The sequence below is a fragment of the Rhinichthys klamathensis genome, unplaced genomic scaffold, assembly GCF_029890125.1.
Source record: "Rhinichthys klamathensis goyatoka isolate OS25496 unplaced genomic scaffold, OSU_Roscu_1.1 h1tg000010l_1, whole genome shotgun sequence".
In the NCBI taxonomy this organism is placed as follows: Eukaryota; Metazoa; Chordata; class Actinopteri; order Cypriniformes; family Leuciscidae; genus Rhinichthys; species Rhinichthys klamathensis.
In genome coordinates this window covers 970,371-987,500 of record NW_026606563.1, presented here as the reverse complement: position 1 = coordinate 987,500, position 17,130 = coordinate 970,371, and the positions used below count along the sequence as shown (strand labels likewise).

Here is a 17,130-nt window from a genome sequence, read left to right as displayed (position 1 = left end):
TGGAGAGAGAGGTCTGCCAGCGTCTCGCCCGCTTCCTTCACAGCCGTACCCAGAGGAACCTGCGGGCAACAGAGTCACGTGTCTAGAGCTGCTCCTTAACCCATGCGGGGAACAGAGTCACGTGACTAGACCTGCTCGTTAACCCATGCGGGGAACAGAGTCACGTGACTAGACCTGCTCGTTAACCCTGCGGTGAACAGAGTCACGTGACTAGAGCTGCTCGTTAACCCTGCAGTGAACAGAGTCACGTGACTAGAGCTGCTCGTTAACCCCTGCGGTGAACAGTCACGTGACTAGAGCTGCTCGTTAACCCCTGCGGGTAACATAGTCACGTGACTAGAGCAGCTCGTTAACCCCTGCGGGTAACATAGTCACGTGACTAGAGCTGCTCGTTAACCCCTGCGGGGAACAGAGTCACGTGACTAGAGCTGCTCGTTAACCCCTGCGGTGAACAGTCACGTGACTAGAGCTGCTCGTTAACCCCTGCGGTGAACAGAGTCACGTGACTAGAGCTGCTCGTTAACCCCTGCGGTGAACAGAGTCACATGACTAGAGCTGCTCGTTAACCCCTGCGGTGAACAGAGTCACGTGACTAGAGCTGCTCGTTAACCCCTGCGGGTAACAGAGTCACGTGACTAGAGCTGCTCGTTAACCCCTGCGGTGAACAGAGTTACGTGACTAGAGCTGCTCGTTAACCCCTGCGGGTAACATAGTCACGTGACTAGAGCTGCTCGTTAACCCCTGCGGGTAACAGTCACGTGACTAGAGCTGCTCGTTAACCCTGCGGTGAACAGTCACGTGACTAGAGCTGCTCGTTAACCCCTGCGGTGAACAGAGTCACGTGACTAGAGCTGCTCGTTAACCCTGCGGTGAACAGTCACGTGACTAGAGCTGCTCGTTAACCCTGCGGGGAACAGTGTCACGTGACTAGAGCTGCTCGTTAACCCTGCGGTGAACAGAGTCACGTGATTAGAGCTGCTCGTTAACCCTGCGGGGAACATAGTCACGTGACTAGAGCTGCTCGTTAACCCCTGCGGTGAACAGAGTCACGTGACTAGAGCTGCTCGTTAACCCCTGCGGGTAACATAGTCACGTGACTAGAGCAGCTCGTTAACCCCTGCGGTGAACAGAGTCACGTGACTAGAGCTGCTCGTTAACCCTTGCGGGGAACATAGTCACGTGACTAGAGCTGCTCGTTAACCCCTGCGGTGAACAGTCACGTGACTAGAGCTGCTCGTTAACCCCTGCGGTGAACAGAGTCACGTGACTAGAGCTGCTAGTTAACCCCTGCGGGTAACATAGTCACGTGACTAGAGCTGCTCGTTAACCCCTGCGGGGAACAGAGTCGCGTGACTGGAGCTGCTCGTTAACCCCTGCGGTGAACAGAGTCACTTGACTAGAGCTGCTCGTTAACCCCTGCGGTGAACAGAGTCACGTGACTAGAGCTGCTAGTTAACCCCTGCGGGTAACATAGTCACGTGACTAGAGCTGCTCGTTAACCCCTGCGGGGAACAGAGTCGCGTGACTGGAGCTGCTCGTTAACCCCTGCGAGGAACAGAGTCGCGTGACTAGAGCTGCTCGTTAACCCCTGCGGTGAACAGAGTCACGTGACTAGAGCTGCTCGTTAACCCTGCAGTGAACAGAGTCACGTGACTAGAGCTGCTCGTTAACCCCTGCGGTGAACAGAGTCACGTGACTAGAGCTGCTCGTTAACCCCTGCGGGGAACATAGTCACGTGACTAGAGCTGCTCGTTAACCCCTGCGGGGAACAGAGTCACGTGACTAGAGCTGCTCGTTAACCCCTGCAGTGAACAATGTCACATGACTAGAGCTGCTCGTTACCCCTGCGGGGAACAGAGTCACGTGACTAGAGCTGCTCGTTAACCCTGCAGTGAACAGAGTCACGTGACTAGAGCTGCTCGTTAACCCCTGCGGTGAACAGAGTCACGTGACTAGAGCTGCTCGTTAACCCCTGCGGTGAACAGTCACGTGACTAGAGCTGCTCGTTAACCCCTGCGGTGAACAGTCACGTGACTAGAGCTGCTCGTTAACCCCTGCGGTGAACAGAGTCACGTGACTAGAGCTGCTCGTTAACCCCTGCGGTGAATAGAGTCAAATAGGCTTGTTCGACTTCATGCAGCTCTGCGCAGACCGATCGGCGGCAGACTTGAAGCAGTGCATGCCGGTTAGAAATGTTGTCCGACTTGATACAGCGCCGACGCCACGTGACTGTGACGTATGCCATCAAAGTACCGCGAGAGAGAATCGAGAGTAGCCGGAGAACTCAGCCAGCGCAGCTTTTGAAGAGCGGCTGCTCTGGGCTGCACGAGCTCTGATGACGACACAGCTGTTCCACGATTGGCCGGATTCACCGCATGACAACGATCACGTGCGTTTCGTGTTTATTCTCACACCTTTAGTTCCACTAAAGCTCACAAATCAGTTTTTTTTATAACAGTAAACACTCTTTTCATGTAGTCGCGATGTATAGTGTTATGTTTATCAAAATAAAACTGATTAAAAAAGTTGATTCCACTTCATTGATAGTAGCTGTAGGCTTATGTTAAACTTTATTCTTGTTCAAACAAACGCTGTATGAAGCAGTAGCAGCTACATAAAGTATTGAATGAAAATGTCTCTGAAACATCTGTGTATTTGGCAAATATTGCATTTATTTCACTTCAGCTGTGCTAAAGTATACAAACACCAAGTGAGCGGTCACTACAGGAACCAGAAAGTGTCCGACTTCACGTCTCCGTTTGCAGCTCCTCCCCGCCTGCACGCGGCTACTCTCGCCTATCGCTTACATCCAGCCGCAGCCGATGTCGAACACACCAAAATGACTAGAGCTGCTCGTTAACCCTGCAGTGAACAGTCACGTGACTAGAGCTGCTCGTCAACCCTCCGGGGAACAGAGTCACGTGACTAGAGCTGCTCGTTAACCCCTGCGGTGAACAGAGTCACGTGACTAGAGCTGCTCGTCAACCCTGCGGGGAACATAGTCACGTGACTAGAGCTGCTCGTTAACCCCTGCGGTGAACAGAGTCACGTGACTAGAGCTGCTCGTTAACCCCTGCGGTGAACACAGTCACGTGACTAGAGCTGCTCGTTAACCCCTGCGGTGAACAGAGTCACGTGACTAGAGCTGCTCGTTAACCCCTGCGGTGAACAGAGTCACGTGACTAGAGCTGCTCGTTACCCCTGCGGTGAACAGAGTCACGTGACTAGAGCTGCTCGTTAACCCCTGCGGTGAACAGAGTCACGTGACTAGAGCTGCTCGTTACCCCTGCGGGGAACAGAGTCACGTGACTAGAGCTGCTCGTTAACCCCTGCGGTGAACAGAGTCACGTGACTAGAGCTGCTCGTTAACCCTGCGGTGAACAGAGTCACGTGACTAGAGCTGCTCGTTAACCCCTGCGGTGAACAGAGTCACGTGACTAGAGCTGCTCGTTAACCCCTGCGGTGAACAGAGTCACGTGACTAGAGCTGCTCGTTAACCCCTGCGGTGAACAGAGTCACGTGACTAGAGCTGCTCGTTAACCCCTGCGGGGAACATAGTCACGTGACTAGAGCTGCTCGTTAACCCCTGCGGTGAACAGAGTCACGTGACTAGAGCTGCTCGTTAACCCCTGCGGTGAACAGAGTCACGTGACTAGAGCTGCTCGTTAACCCCTGCGGTGAACAGTCACGTGACTAGAGCTGCTCGTTAACCCCTGCGGGGAACAGAGTCACGTGACTAGAGCTGCTCGTTAACCCCTGCGGTGAACAGTCACGTGACTAGAGCTGCTCGTTAACCCCTGCGGTGAACAGAGTCACGTGACTAGAGCTGCTCGTTAACCCCTGCGGTGAACAGTCACGTGACTAGAGCTGCTCGTTAACCCCTGCGGGGAACAGAGTCACATGACTAGAGCTGCTCGTTAACCCCTGCGGGGAACAGAGTCACGTGACTAGAGCTGCTCGTTAACCCCTGCGGTGAACAGTCACGTGACTAGAGCTGCTCGTTAACCCCTGCGGTGAACAGAGTCACGTGACTAGAGCTGCTCGTTAACCCCTGCGGTGAACAGTCACTTGACTAGAGCTGCTCGTTAACCCCTGCGGTGAACAGAGTCACATGACTAGAGCTGCTCGTTAACCCCTGCGGGGAACAGAGTCACGTGACTAGAGCTGCTCGTTAACCCCTGCGGTGAACAGTCACGTGACTAGAGCTGCTCGTTAACCCCTGCGGTGAACAGAGTCACGTGACTAGAGCTGCTCGTTAACCCCTGCGGTGAACAGTCACGTGACTAGAGCTGCTCGTTACCCCCTGCGGTGAACAGAGTCACGTGACTAGAGCTGCTCGTTACCCCCTGCGGTGAACAGAGTCACGTGACTAGAGCTGCTCGTTAACCCCTGCGGTGAACAGTCACGTGACTAGAGCTGCTCGTTAACCCCTGCGGTGAACAGAGTCACGTGACTAGAGCTGCTCGTTAACCCTGCGGTGAACAGAGTCACGTGACTAGAGCTGCTCGTTAACCCCTGCGGTGAACAGAGTCACGTGACTAGAGCTGCTCGTTAACCCCTGCGGTGAACAGAGTCACGTGACTAGAGCTGCTCGTTAACCCCTGCGGTGAACAGAGTCACGTGACTAGAGCTGCTCGTTACCCCCTGCGGTGAACAGAGTCACGTGACTAGAGCTGCTCGTAAACCCCTGCGGTGAACAGAGTCACGTGACTAGAGCTGCTCGTTAACCCCTGCGGTGAACAGAGTCACGTGACTAGAGCTGCTCGTAAACCCCTGCGGTGAACAGAGTCACGTGACTAGAGCTGCTCGTTACCCCCTGCGGTGAACAGAGTCACGTGACTAGAGCTGCTCGTTACCCCCTGCGGTGAACAGAGTCACGTGACTAGAGCTGCTCGTTAACCCCTGCGGTGAACAGTCACGTGACTAGAGCTGCTCGTTACCCCCTGCAGGGAACAGTCACGTGACTAGAGCTGCTCGTTACCCCCTGCAGGGAACAGTCACGTGACTAGAGCTGCTCGTTAACCGTGCGTGTGTTAGGGAGGGAAACTCACTGAGATGTAGGTGGGTCTGCCATTGCGTCCGTAGCAGTTTTTACTGCTTCCTGCCACTCCGTCTTTCCCACGGTACACTGTTGACACAGAGGACAGTGACTTCACCTGCCGGTCCACTGCGAATGAGAGTGAAGGAGTATTCAAACCTTTTGCTACGGCATTCAGAAGTTTTGTTCAGACGCACCCCATTTCTCGGGATTGTCACTGAGATTCTTCTACACATTGATTAGAGTAAATCAGTGCCAAATTTAATTAGGAAAGACTAGGGCTGCACAATTAATCACAATTAAAGAAAGACTTAGTCGACCAACATTTTATTAGTCGTTTAGTCGCAGAAAAAAAAAAACTTTAAAAAGTGTCGAAATCACGCAGGCTGTAACGGACGGATCGTTAACGGCAGGAAATCCAAACATTCGTCTATCATTTAACGACCTCAAATATGGCTTATCACTTGAAACATATACTTGCCTCACAGACATGATATATATATATATATATATACATTATATTAGGGATGGGCGATATATTATCGTTTGCGATATATCGTTAAAATTTTTCCTCACGATAAGAATTAGTCTTCCCGCGATAATAACGATAAAGCCTATGACGGGACGCATTCGCAGCTCACGCGCATGGCGGAAGGCGGACGTGGAGCTGAGGTGAAGTTTATCGCTAAACGAGTAACTACCTCTACAATCTGGAACTGGTACACACAGATTTTCATCCGCCCATCTCGCCGAACACTGACTGAGCGCTTGAGAGTGTCGCTCTCCGTCAAGTGATCCGTAAAGCCCACTATATCAGTTCATCTCAATGAATACACAGTGTATTTGACGCGCAGTAAACACTGAGGCGCATGACGTGCTGTCACTGCTGAGAGCGCTCCGTGTTTCTCACGCACTCGATGAGAGAGAGAGAGTCTTACATACCACGCAGAATTGAAGTGTACATGACGTCTACATGTAAATTATATTATTTGTTGTATTTTCCTGTAAAAATAATGGAGTTCATTTGGAATTATTCAGCTTTGAGCAAGCAGAAACTAATGCGCAAACGCAGACGTGATGATATTCATGAACCCAGCAGCTCATCAATCCTTAGTGTGGTTTATATTGTTATTAGTATCAGAATTCGTAGTAGTATTAGTATAACTATTCGTTGTTAGATTTTTTATATTTCAAACTTGTAAATTATTTGAATTATTACTGTGTGATGTTTTTCAGTATAGTTGCACTATTTAAACATTATCTGCACTTTTACAGAAGAAACGTATGCAACTTTTCCATTTCTGCAAGGGATGGTGTTTACTGTTTTACTGTTTTTTGATTATTATTTTATGTATGGTAATTGGTATTTTATAGGAGCCTATTTGGTGAAGGGTACATTTTACTTTGCATGCAGCTATCACTTGTAGCCAAAAACAGTGGTGAATATGGTATTGTATTTATATCGTCATTGATATCGTTATCGCAATAAATGGCAGAAAATATCGTGATATATTTTTAAGTCCATATCGCCCATCCCTACATTATATATATATATATACACACTCACCGGCCACTTTATTAGGTACACCTGTCCAACTGCTCGTTAACACTTAATTTCTAAGCAGCCAATCACATGGCGGCAACTCAGTGCATTTAGGCATGTAGACATGGTCAAGACAATCTCCTGCAGTTCAAACCGAGCATCAGTATGGGGAAGAAAGTTGATTTGAGTGACTTTGAACGTGGCATGATTGTTGGTGCCAGAAGGGCTGGTCTGAGTATTTCAGAAACTGCTAATCTACTGGGATTTTCACGCACAACCATCTCTAGGGTTTACAGAGAATGGTCCGAAAAAGAAAAAACATCCAGTGAGCGGCAGTTCTGTGGGCGGAAATGCCTTGTTGATGCCAGAGGTCAGAGGAGAATGGCCAGACTGGTTCGAGCTGATAGAAGGGCAACAGTGACTGAAATAACCGCTCGTTACAACCGAGGTATGCAGCAAAGCATTTGTGAAGCCACAACACGCACAACCTTGAGGCGGATGGGCTACAACAGCAGAAGACTCCACCGGGTACCACTCATCTCCACTACAAATAGGAAAAAGAGGCTACAATTTGCAAGAGCTCACCAAAATTGAACAGTTGAAGACTGGAAAAATGTTGCCTGGTCTGATGAGTCTCGATTTCTGTTGAGACATTCAGATGTTAGAGTCAGAATTTGGCGTAAACAGAATGAGAACATGGAACCATCATGCCTTGTTACCACTGTGCAGGCTGGTGGTGGTGGTGTAATGGTGTGGGGGATGTTTTCCTGGCACACTTTAGGCCCCTTAGTGCCAATTGGGCATCGTTTAAATGCCACGGCCTACCTGAGCATTGTTTCTGACCATGTCCATCCCTTTATGGCCACCATGTACCCATCCTCTGATGGCTACTTCCACCATGTCACAAAGCTCTAATCATTTCAAATTGGTTTCTTGAACATGACAATGAGTTCACTGTACTAAAATGGCCTCCACAGTCACCAGATCTCAACCCAATAGAGCATCTTTGGGATGTGGTGGAACGGGAGATTCGCATCATGGATGTGCAGCCGACAAATCTGCGGCAACTGTGTGATGCCATCATGTCAATATGGACCAAACTCCCTGAGGAATGCTTCCAGCACCTTGTTGAATCTATGCCACGAAGAATTGAGGCAGTTCTGAAGGCAAAAGGGGGTCCAACCCGTTACTAGCATGGGGTACCTAATAAAGTGGCCGGTGAGTGTATATAGAAAGTTTGAAATGTCTACACTTGAATGAACAGATTCAAATGGAAATTAAATATTCTCTGATTATGTCATCGGTATGAAACCTGTGTGTCCACTACTGCGGAGAGGACGAGTCTGTTTTCGGCTGCAGAGATTAAGTAACGATGCACAGAAAACATTACCAATAAATTATTAAATTGTTTAGACAGTTTCCTTCAGTTTTTTCCACAACACATTCATAATCATTACGTTTAATGGTGTGCTGTGGCAAGCTTTCTGTTTGAATTTGTGCGATGATTAGGCTATACGTATTATAGGCAGTTAAAGGCACATTATGATTTATGGCTTGTTAATATAAACACTTCGACTATTGGCTTAAATGAACGACTACTAGTCGCCTACTGCCTACAAAAATCTTTAGTCGAGGGCAGCCCTAGAAATCGCAAAGGCTACGGTTATTTTCTATGCGCAGCTCGTGACGTACGGCTCAGTGATCAGTAGTAAACTCTGCTCCATCGGAAAGCACTGCGAGTTTGAGTCACAACACGCGTCAAACATCTTTCCAAACATGAGAAGCATTAATGAACCTCTTGTCCAACAAAAGACAACATTTAATAAATCAATCAAAGCGATTCAGTCTTCTGTTTATTCAGCTACAGTGATAGGGATTTCCTGGATTGACGTGCGTTGTCTACTTCTGCGGCGGGGCATATTTGGTGTGTGTGTGTGAGACGCCCTCTGGTGTTCAGGTGGAGCAGCATTTACTACCCATCAAAAGGAAGGCTGAAGGTTACAGTGGCCCGTCACCTGAGACCAAAGGGTTCAGCAAACAAAGTGTTTTAGGGTGTATTCACACCTGCCTTGTTTGGTTCGATTGAATCGAACTCTAGTTCGTTTCCCCCCTTGGTGCGGACCTTTTGGGCAGGTGTGAATACAGCAATCGAACTCGGGTGCGGACCAAACAACCGAACCGAGACCCAGCTGAAGAGGTGGTCTCGGTACGGTTCCAAACGAACTCTGGTACGGTTCGTTTACGGTGTGAACATGAACCGACCCAATTGCAAGAAAGCACTGCGCCTTTGAGTTAACAGGCTTCCGTAGTCGGAGTTGCGTTATGGGAAAGTGATCTGTTGTAGCCTATATATAATGTAACGATAGTTACAATACAAGGATGATGCTGCGTTAATTTACGTTAAGCCTTTTTTGCGCTTCCTGATTTCCCTACTTGAGAATCCTTGTCCAATGAATGGACGACCTTAGCACACGTGTGGTTTTGTTTACAAATTTTGGTTCACTTGCAAAAAGAGCAGTGTGAAAGCAAACCGTACCAAAAAAAAAAATATATATTATTTGGTCCGGACCAAAGCAAGTGAACTATCGGACTTTCCTGGTGTGAATACACCCTAAGTGGCGTACCTCTGATGATGACGTCTCCTCCGGCTCCTCCGTCCCCCCCGTCTGGACCCCCCCACTCTTTCCAGGGCTCACTGTGGAAGCTGGAGGCTCCGTCACCCCCGCGTCCCGCCACGACCTTCACCCTGCGCTGGTCCACGAAATACCGGCTCTGAGGAGGAACAGGGGAGATGCGTGATGTAGCGTGTGTGTGTGTTGCCTTGTCCAATATACCCACACTTGCGGCCACTTGAGAGCGTGTGCACGCGACAGGAAGAAAGGGAGCAAGACTGTCCCATGTCTTAAAAATGCCAAAGTGCAGTGCTCTTAATGCACACTAAACCCACACTACCCACACCGCTTCGGAGAGTATCCCATCATGCATTGTGCTCGGGAACTCATGTGCCCCGAAATCGTGAGATGTCGAGGAAAACATTCCACTGTAATTTAAATTAATTAGATACATATCATTTTATAGTAAAAACAAAGTGTTGCACATTTTATGGGTGCAAAGATGAGTTTGGTGTGTGTAGGCCTATTTTGTACAACATTTGCAAATGTTTTTATCACTTAATTACAAGCACCACAATTTTAAATTTGTGTCTTCTGTTAGTTACATGGCGACTACTGAACACACATGTAGAAGTTTATTTTCAAATGCAAAGTATTGAACAATATAATAAACAAAATAAGTGTGTACCATCGAGTAATAAAAAGTTCTACACACACTTGCAAGTGAACACTTGGGAGAAATAGAGGAAATACGTCATGCAAGTAGACAGTGGTCAAGTGCGAAGACCGCAAGTGTGGGTATTTGGATAAGGCATGTGTGTGTTCTCTCTCACTCACATTCTCACCCACACACACACACACAGTCTATCTCTCTCTCTCCCTCTCTCTCTTTCTCACACACACAGTCAGTCTCTCTCTCTCTCTCTCTCTCTCTCTCTCTCTCTCTCTCTCTCTCTCACACACACACTCACAGTCAGTCTCTCTCTCTCTCACACACACTCACAGTCAGTCTCTCTCTCTCACACACTCACAGTCAGTCTCTCTCTGTCTCTCTCTCTCTCTCTCTCTCTCTCTCTCTCTCTCTCTCTCTCTCTCTCACACACACACTCACAGTCAGTCTCTCTCTCTCTCACACACACTCACAGTCAGTCTCTCTCTCTCACACACTCACAGTCAGTCTCTCTCTCTCTCTCAAACACACATACAGAATAAGTCTCTCTCTCTCTCTCTCTCTCTCTCTCTCTCTCTCTCTCACACACATACACTCCGTCTCTCTCTCTTACACACACACACACACACTCAGTCTCTCTCTTACTTACACACACACACTCCGTCTCTCTCTCTTACACACACACACACACTCCGTCTCTCTCTCTTACACACACACACACACACACACACACACACACACACACACACACACTCTCTCTCTCTCTCTCTCTCTTAAACACACACACACACACACACTCACTAGCTTCTTCTCCGACAGCGGGACTGTCTTGTGTTTGTGTGCTCGCTGGATCAGCGCTTCACACACACTCCTGCCGCACATGCGCACGAGCTTCAGGTTGTTCTCAAACAACATGCCAGGGTTTCAGAGGTGAGGTTATTCCAATCTGAAACGTGTTACGCTGCGAATGTTTGCGGCTAAAAACAGCTGAAGGTACGATGAGTGCTTGATCTAACCTAAATACTACTTAACGGTTTCTATAAAACAATCATAAACCATTATTAATAATACCAAAGCCCGTCTACGGACTTTCTCTGATAATACTTAATCACAGCCGCAAAAGAACTGAAATGACAGTCTTCTTCCTCTTCTTCTTCAGCAAGTCAGCTGTTGTTCATTTCCGCCACCTACTGGAATGGAGTGTGAAGCGTTGATGTGGATACAATTATATTAATATACAATTTTCTGTTGTACAAAATATATAATTTTTAGATAAGTATGTCATAGTTTAAAAGAACGTTATTTAGTTTATAAAAATTATGTAATGTTTATTTATAAACTTATAAAAAATTACTATCAAATAATATTTATAATTCTTTTATTAGGCCTACATCTGTTTATTTCTCAAAGCTCATAAAGTTGGCTTTACATGATGTTTTGTAATATAAAAATAAAAAACAGCCCTTATTTTTCTCCACGAAGAGCGCTGTATTGTTCTGCAGGTGTGTGATCAGTGATCGGTGTGTGAGATCGTGTGATCAGTGATCGGTGTGTGAGATGCGGCGCAGGTGCGGCAGGTCAGCAGGACAGCCGAGGGCGGGGGGAGAGACTCTCTATAAATCACACTGACCAGCATCTACTCTCTAACTACAGTAACAGCTCGTCATGCTGCAGGTGTTCGCTTGATTCAGTCTGTGTTTGAGTCTTCTTTCATCGGCTGGAGTGTTTATCTCTGACACCATGAGCAGCGGCACTCCTTACATCGGCAGTAAGATCAGTCTGATCTCTAAAGCGCAAATTCGTTATGAGGGAATATTATACACTATCGACACTGATAACTCGACCGTGGCCCTGGCGAAAGGTGAGTGTGGAGATATACACACACACACACACACACACACACACACACCGCTCATCTAACAGAATCCCCCTGTCAAAGTGCTAAACGTTCATCAATTTTCAAAGAAATTCATTAATACGTGTCCAACATGTAGTCGTCATACTTTTAAAAACATAAACTAATTTTGAGCCCATTCTCTTCAATATTAAATCAAATAAATAGTTATTAAACCATAAGAACGTGTCACATGTTCACAGACGTCATTATCGCTCACACCTGAATCAGCTCGGGTCAGATAAGAGATAGCCAGAATCTGCACTGGTGTTACTCCTCCAGGACCAGGGCTGGGAAACACTGCATTAACTAACTCGAACCGCTGCAGTCTTTCAGTCTGTTTTGAACAGTCGAGCTAAAACCTAATTGAGCAAGTGATCAAACGTAATAAAACCTCCTTTATCGTTTGCTAACTCTGTCGGTAACACTGCAGGCCCAGTCCTGTAACTGCTTCTGTTGACGTCTGGTTAGGTTTGAGCTCCAGTGTTCGTGACTGTTTTGTACCACATGGTTTTATTTATTTAGCTGTGTCTGAAACTGCTCCCTGTCCACTATATAGGGATGAGTGTTTCAGACACAGCTCATGACAGGCCTGCAGGTCACGTTAGCTTCAGCAGCGTCTCACTGCAGTGTGTGTGTTTGTCAGTGAGGTCTTTCGGCACCGAGGGGCGACCGACGGACCGGCCCGTGCCCCCGAGGGACGAGGTGTTCGAGTACATCATCTTCAGGGGAAGTGACATCAAGGACATCACGGTGTGTGAGCCTCTGAAGATCCACCACAGTCTTCCTCAGGACCCTGCTATCGTTCAGGTGTGTGTAACTCCAGTCACGTGTCCTCAGCTCGTTCAGACGCAGCGCTGATTGTTTCCTCTCGTTAGTCGTCAGTCGGAACGTCGTCCGCTCACTACGGGTCGCAGGGTGGATACAGTCCCTACCGAAACATGCTACCCTCCTACAGCCAGCTGGCGGCCAGCTCCCTCCTCAACCAGCAGTACGCAGCGGCCCTGGGCCTCGGTGAGTGTGTGTGTGTGTGCCTCAACCAGCAGTATGCAGCGGCCCTGGGCCTCGGTGAGTGTGTGTGTGTGCCTCAACCAGCAGTATGCAGCGGCCTCAGGTTTGCGTGGTGTCCTGGTGCGGAGGGGTCCTATGGTGGAGCAGGCGGTTCAGAGTGTGTGTGTGGGGCTCAGGTTTGCATGGGGTCCTGGTGCGGAGGGGTCCTATGGTGGAGCAGGCGGTTCAGAGTGTGTGTGGCTCAGGTTTGCATGGTGTCCCGGTGCGGAGGGGTCCTATGGTGGAGCAGGCGGTTTAGTGTGTGTGTGTCTCAGGTTTGCATGGCGTCCCGGTGCGGAGGGGTCCTATGGTGGAGCAGGCGGTTCAGACTGTGCCAGCAGAGAAAGCCCCACTGAAGGGTTTGAGCGGAGCAGGAGAGACGGGCAGAGCACAGAGGGGCGGTCGAGGAGCGCAGAGAGCCTTCAGCAGTGAGTCCTTCACACACACGTCACACACACCCGGAGCTCTCAGCTGGGTATTTATATATTTATATATTGTTGTGACATCTTGCATGTGATTCCTGATGGGATATGCTTGGCCTCAAACAGTGCTGAAGTGTTAATAGAGCTTGGCTTTAGTGTTGAGGGCCGGTCCCAGTCCACCTTATTTGTGACGTGAGAGCACTGTGGTCGTTCGGCTTCTGGTTTCATCCGCTTCCAGCGGTTTAGTTCTACAACAGTCTGTTATGCTGCTTGATATGGCAAACTAATGTTTTACCGTAATGCATTAAAATGTAGTAAACGCACGGATTTTGCACAGTTTTACGGTTTATTGCACTGCTCTCGTTATTTCCCTATAGCGGCTAATTAATCTGGAGTCACACATTCACAGAAAACCTCTTGCTTCTGCAATGCAAAATGAAGTGATACCCAAACTTGCAGTCACTTAACACACACTAACCCCAGACTATCTGTAAAAGCGTTGTGGAGCAGTACTTGAGGCTAAGCGTGTCCCTTCATTCATCACGTGATTTCATGACCCGCCTTGGGAAAACTTTCCAGTGCAAGTTAAATTTAACTGGCTTTTACGTATGATTTGGTTTTTAAGTGTTTATATTCAGATTATATGCATTTTGTAAAATGTTTGCAAATGAAGCACCACAATCACGCACTGGTTAAGTGTCCATTTGAGTAAACTAGTCTTAAAACGCTTGTGGTCTTCATGCCCACTTGAACACTTTGAACAAACTCTGAACTTCACTGGTCCACTTCATGACATATTTCCAGAGGCTGCAGGTGTGTATTGCGACGGATGGTTGACTTGACCTGCTCTTTAGGAAACCTGCTTGCGTGACTTTCAAAAATGTGTTTTCCTTCCTCTGAGGTGATTCAGCTGCACAGCAAGGCGTCTTGAAGGGACCGAGTCAAGCTAATGACGAGAACAAGCCTCCAACCAGTAGGAGGAAACCAGGTGAAGACACTTGTTTGTTCCTTTAATGACACCGTTTGTTGACGTAGACTACCTTGTGAACATAAGGTCTCTTGTAGGAACTCGAAGGTCCAGGAACCGCGGTCGAGGTCAAATCCTTGTAGGGAACACAAAGCCCAGCACCCTGCAGTTTGAATCGGACTTTGATTTTGAAACGGCAAATGCTCAGTTCAATAAAGATGACGTGGAGAAAGAGATTGAAGACCAGCTCAGTGTTGAAGGTATTTCCCCTGCACAGGCCCTTGAACGTCTCTTTTTCTAAATCCACCCTGCAGAATTCACCATTCTTTATTCCTGTTAGTTAGAAGTGTCTTTGCTTTGTCAGAGCCAAAAGTGACCCCGGAGGAAAGTGATAAAGAGCGGGAAAAGCCTGAGAACGCAGTTAAAGAGGATCTGCTCGGGCCAAAGTGCTTCTACAATAAAGCAAAGTGCTTCTTTGACAACATCTCCTCCGAGCTCAAGTCGAGGTATAACCCGTCCGACTTCTGTCTAGCAGGAGCGCTGCTTGTCAGTGAGTTTGTTTCTTCTCCCCCAGACGCACCACATGGGCTGAGGAAAGGAAGCTGAACGTGGAGACCTTTGGGGTGCCGGGCCGGTATCTGAGAGGCCGTGGGTTTCGGGGGAGTTACCGAGGGCGTCGGGGCCGAGGGGCGGTGCAGCGTCCCCTTCCACAGAGAGTAGGCAGCGGACGACTGTGACCCAAAGTGAGTCAATCCTGCTCGCTTCGCTCAACTCCATCTGACCGAGTACGCCACTGTAAGAATGATGTTTCTTTGGTTCCTATGAACACATTAGGATGGTTGTCTCTCTTTACAGGCTTAAAAGTCAGTCTCAATTGACCCCATTTACTTTACATCAACACACATTTTATCTTTCTATAGTTTCTGAGATTAAGAAAGTGCCCGTGTTTATCTGAGACGTACTCTACCTTTTCACCAACCACTCTGTTCTTTATGGATGAATCAAATTCCACCCGCAGTTTAATGTAGATTGTAAGTGAATGGCTACTTCTATGGATTAATCTTGCTCTTCATTCATACCTCTTTCCTCCAGATGCGTTTTGCCTTCCTCTGGGTGACTTGGTCTTGTCTACGAGTTTGATTTCCAGTGGCCAAAATCTTCAGTGGCTAATATTACTTGAATTTTCTCCATCAAACAACCACCGCTTGTAAAAAAAAAAATGGCTGCATTGATTACTTTTAATTTGACATTAAAATGGCCTTTTTCCTTTGTTTCTTGTATGTGAAGAACCCTGCTACTTAACCATGTAAATGCACCTGAATCTATCTGGGATTTGTTTTGCATTTGATTTGGGATAGCACTTTTATTTGTATGTATGGCCAGTTATTTGGTTGTACAAAGATATGCATTTAAATGGAGTAGATAAACTTCAGTCTATGGTATGTGATCCCCAATAATTCTTATTTATTATAATTGGTTTTCTTTTTTGTAAAATTGTAAGGGGATCTTGTTGATGTACTTGTTAATAAACATAGGAAATGAAAATCTTGAGTCTGTATGCTTGATCAAGAGGTATGGTGGTACCCAAGTTTTATGGATTCTGGGAGTATTTTCTGTGTATAAATAACACCCCAGAATAGGTTTTTTCTTTTTTTCTCAAGTTATTCATGCACAATTTGTAGTGCAAATATTTGCACATGCACCTGAGGAACAGTCCTTAAAGGTGACCTATAATTCAAAATTGAATTTACCTTGGTATAGTCAAATAACAAGAGTTCAGTGCATGGACATGACATAGAGTGAATCTCAAACTGGACTGTTTTCGCGTTCTCATTTAATTCACGTTTATGAAAAACACCCCTGAAAAACGGTCGGTTCTCCACACAATACCGACTCTGACGCATAGTCGGGATCATTAATATGTACGCCTCCAAATATTTGCATAATGCCAGCCCTCACTGCCAGGCGGAACTGCGCAGCCGAAGCATGGCAGTTGCTCAGTGTGGATGTACACATGAACACAAAAGTATTTTTTAGTTCCTTCATCTGGGCCTCTGAAGAAACAATGGGTTAATTTTATTTTCTCTGGAAATTTCCAAACATTTCACCGAAGACTGTTTCCTCAACTTGGGCCAATACAGAGCTGTCCTCGGATCGAGCTAACAAGCAACACTTTCTGATGTGTAATTGTTCGAGTTCAGACAGGTAATCTTTCTCTCAAAATCGTTCAATACTGTTTATGCATCAGTAAGTCAAGCCAGTGACTAAAATATCAGCTTCACATCGTTTCTTTTAGTAGGATGAAAATAATTGTATTTAAATTGTGAACAAATTATATACAGAAAGCGATCAAAGAACAATCTTTCCACACAGCGCGAGTTTATCTGGACACTTGCCAAACTCGTTATGAAATCAATGACGCACGTTACACTGCACAACGAAGCTCTTACTGTATTTACATCATCGTGTTTGCATTGGTGAAAGCATTAGAGAGAGTGCAGAAACTGCTTTGCAATGATAAGATCTTCATTCTCGCGATCAACACACTGTCATCTGCTCAATGCTCATCACGGCAACATTTTATGTGATGGGAATAGATCTAAATACTTTAAAAACATCTCACGATTCGTTAATCTCGATAGCTGTTATAGTAAAAACGTATAATAGCAGTAGTAAAAGTATTCGGGAGAGAGTTTCACATGTAATGCGTTGCTATTTCATATGCAAGCATGTCAGCCAATCACAGCAGTGGCCGCGGTTACACTGAATCCCACAGCCAATCACAGCAGTGGCCGCGGTTACACTGAATCCCACAGCCAATCACAGCAGTGGCCGCGGTTACACTGAATCCCACAGCAGACACGCCCCTTCAAACAGAGTGTTCAAATCAGAGGCTAAAAGCAGGCTAGGAAAAATGCCATTTATTTCTAAATT

General features: G+C 47.1%; 2 protein-coding genes across 3 annotated transcripts in view; one reads left to right on the top strand and one right to left on the bottom strand.

The window, feature by feature from the left end:
* mtg2 (mitochondrial ribosome-associated GTPase 2) overlaps positions 1-10,874 on the bottom strand; it is a 17,472-nt gene extending 6,598 nt beyond the window's left edge. The window contains exons 1-4 of the mRNA XM_056261385.1: positions 10,665-10,874; positions 9,206-9,353; positions 5,052-5,167; positions 1-59 (exon numbers count right to left, since the gene is read on the bottom strand). The exon at positions 1-59 is cut by the window's left edge and continues 160 nt beyond it. Of these exons, the coding sequence (XP_056117360.1) occupies positions 1-59; positions 5,052-5,167; positions 9,206-9,353; positions 10,665-10,778 (437 nt within the window). The 5' untranslated portion in view covers positions 10,779-10,874. The remainder of the gene's footprint in view (positions 60-5,051; positions 5,168-9,205; positions 9,354-10,664) is intronic.
* A 564-nt stretch (positions 10,875-11,438) lies between these two features.
* On the top strand, positions 11,439-15,354 carry lsm14b (LSM family member 14B). 2 transcript variants are annotated; one of them, XM_056261370.1, is made up of 9 exons: positions 11,439-11,724; positions 12,404-12,567; positions 12,636-12,771; positions 13,083-13,235; positions 14,140-14,217; positions 14,295-14,456; positions 14,561-14,702; positions 14,771-14,939; positions 15,289-15,354. In XM_056261370.1, exons 1-8 carry the CDS (start codon positions 11,604-11,606, stop codon positions 14,931-14,933), a joined length of 1,119 nt encoding a protein of 372 aa, XP_056117345.1. In that variant the 5' UTR covers positions 11,439-11,603; the 3' UTR covers positions 14,934-14,939; positions 15,289-15,354. The 2 variants fall into 2 exon arrangements, with proteins under 2 accessions (XP_056117345.1, XP_056117334.1); XM_056261359.1 differs by having other exon boundaries at positions 11,441-11,724; positions 14,131-14,217.
* Positions 15,355-17,130: the final 1,776 nt, after the last annotated feature.

Coding starts and splice junctions, on each gene's coding strand:
- lsm14b (XM_056261359.1), top strand. CDS start 11,604: ATGAGCAGCGGCACTCCTTACATCGGCAGTAAGATCAGTCTGATCTCT. Junction 13,236..14,130: donor AGCGCAGAGAGCCTTCAGCA/GTGAGTCCTTCA, acceptor CCTTCCTCTGAG/GTGATTCAGCTGCACAGCAA. Junction 14,703..14,770: donor TCCTCCGAGCTCAAGTCGAG/GTATAACCCGTC, acceptor CTTCTCCCCCAG/ACGCACCACATGGGCTGAGG.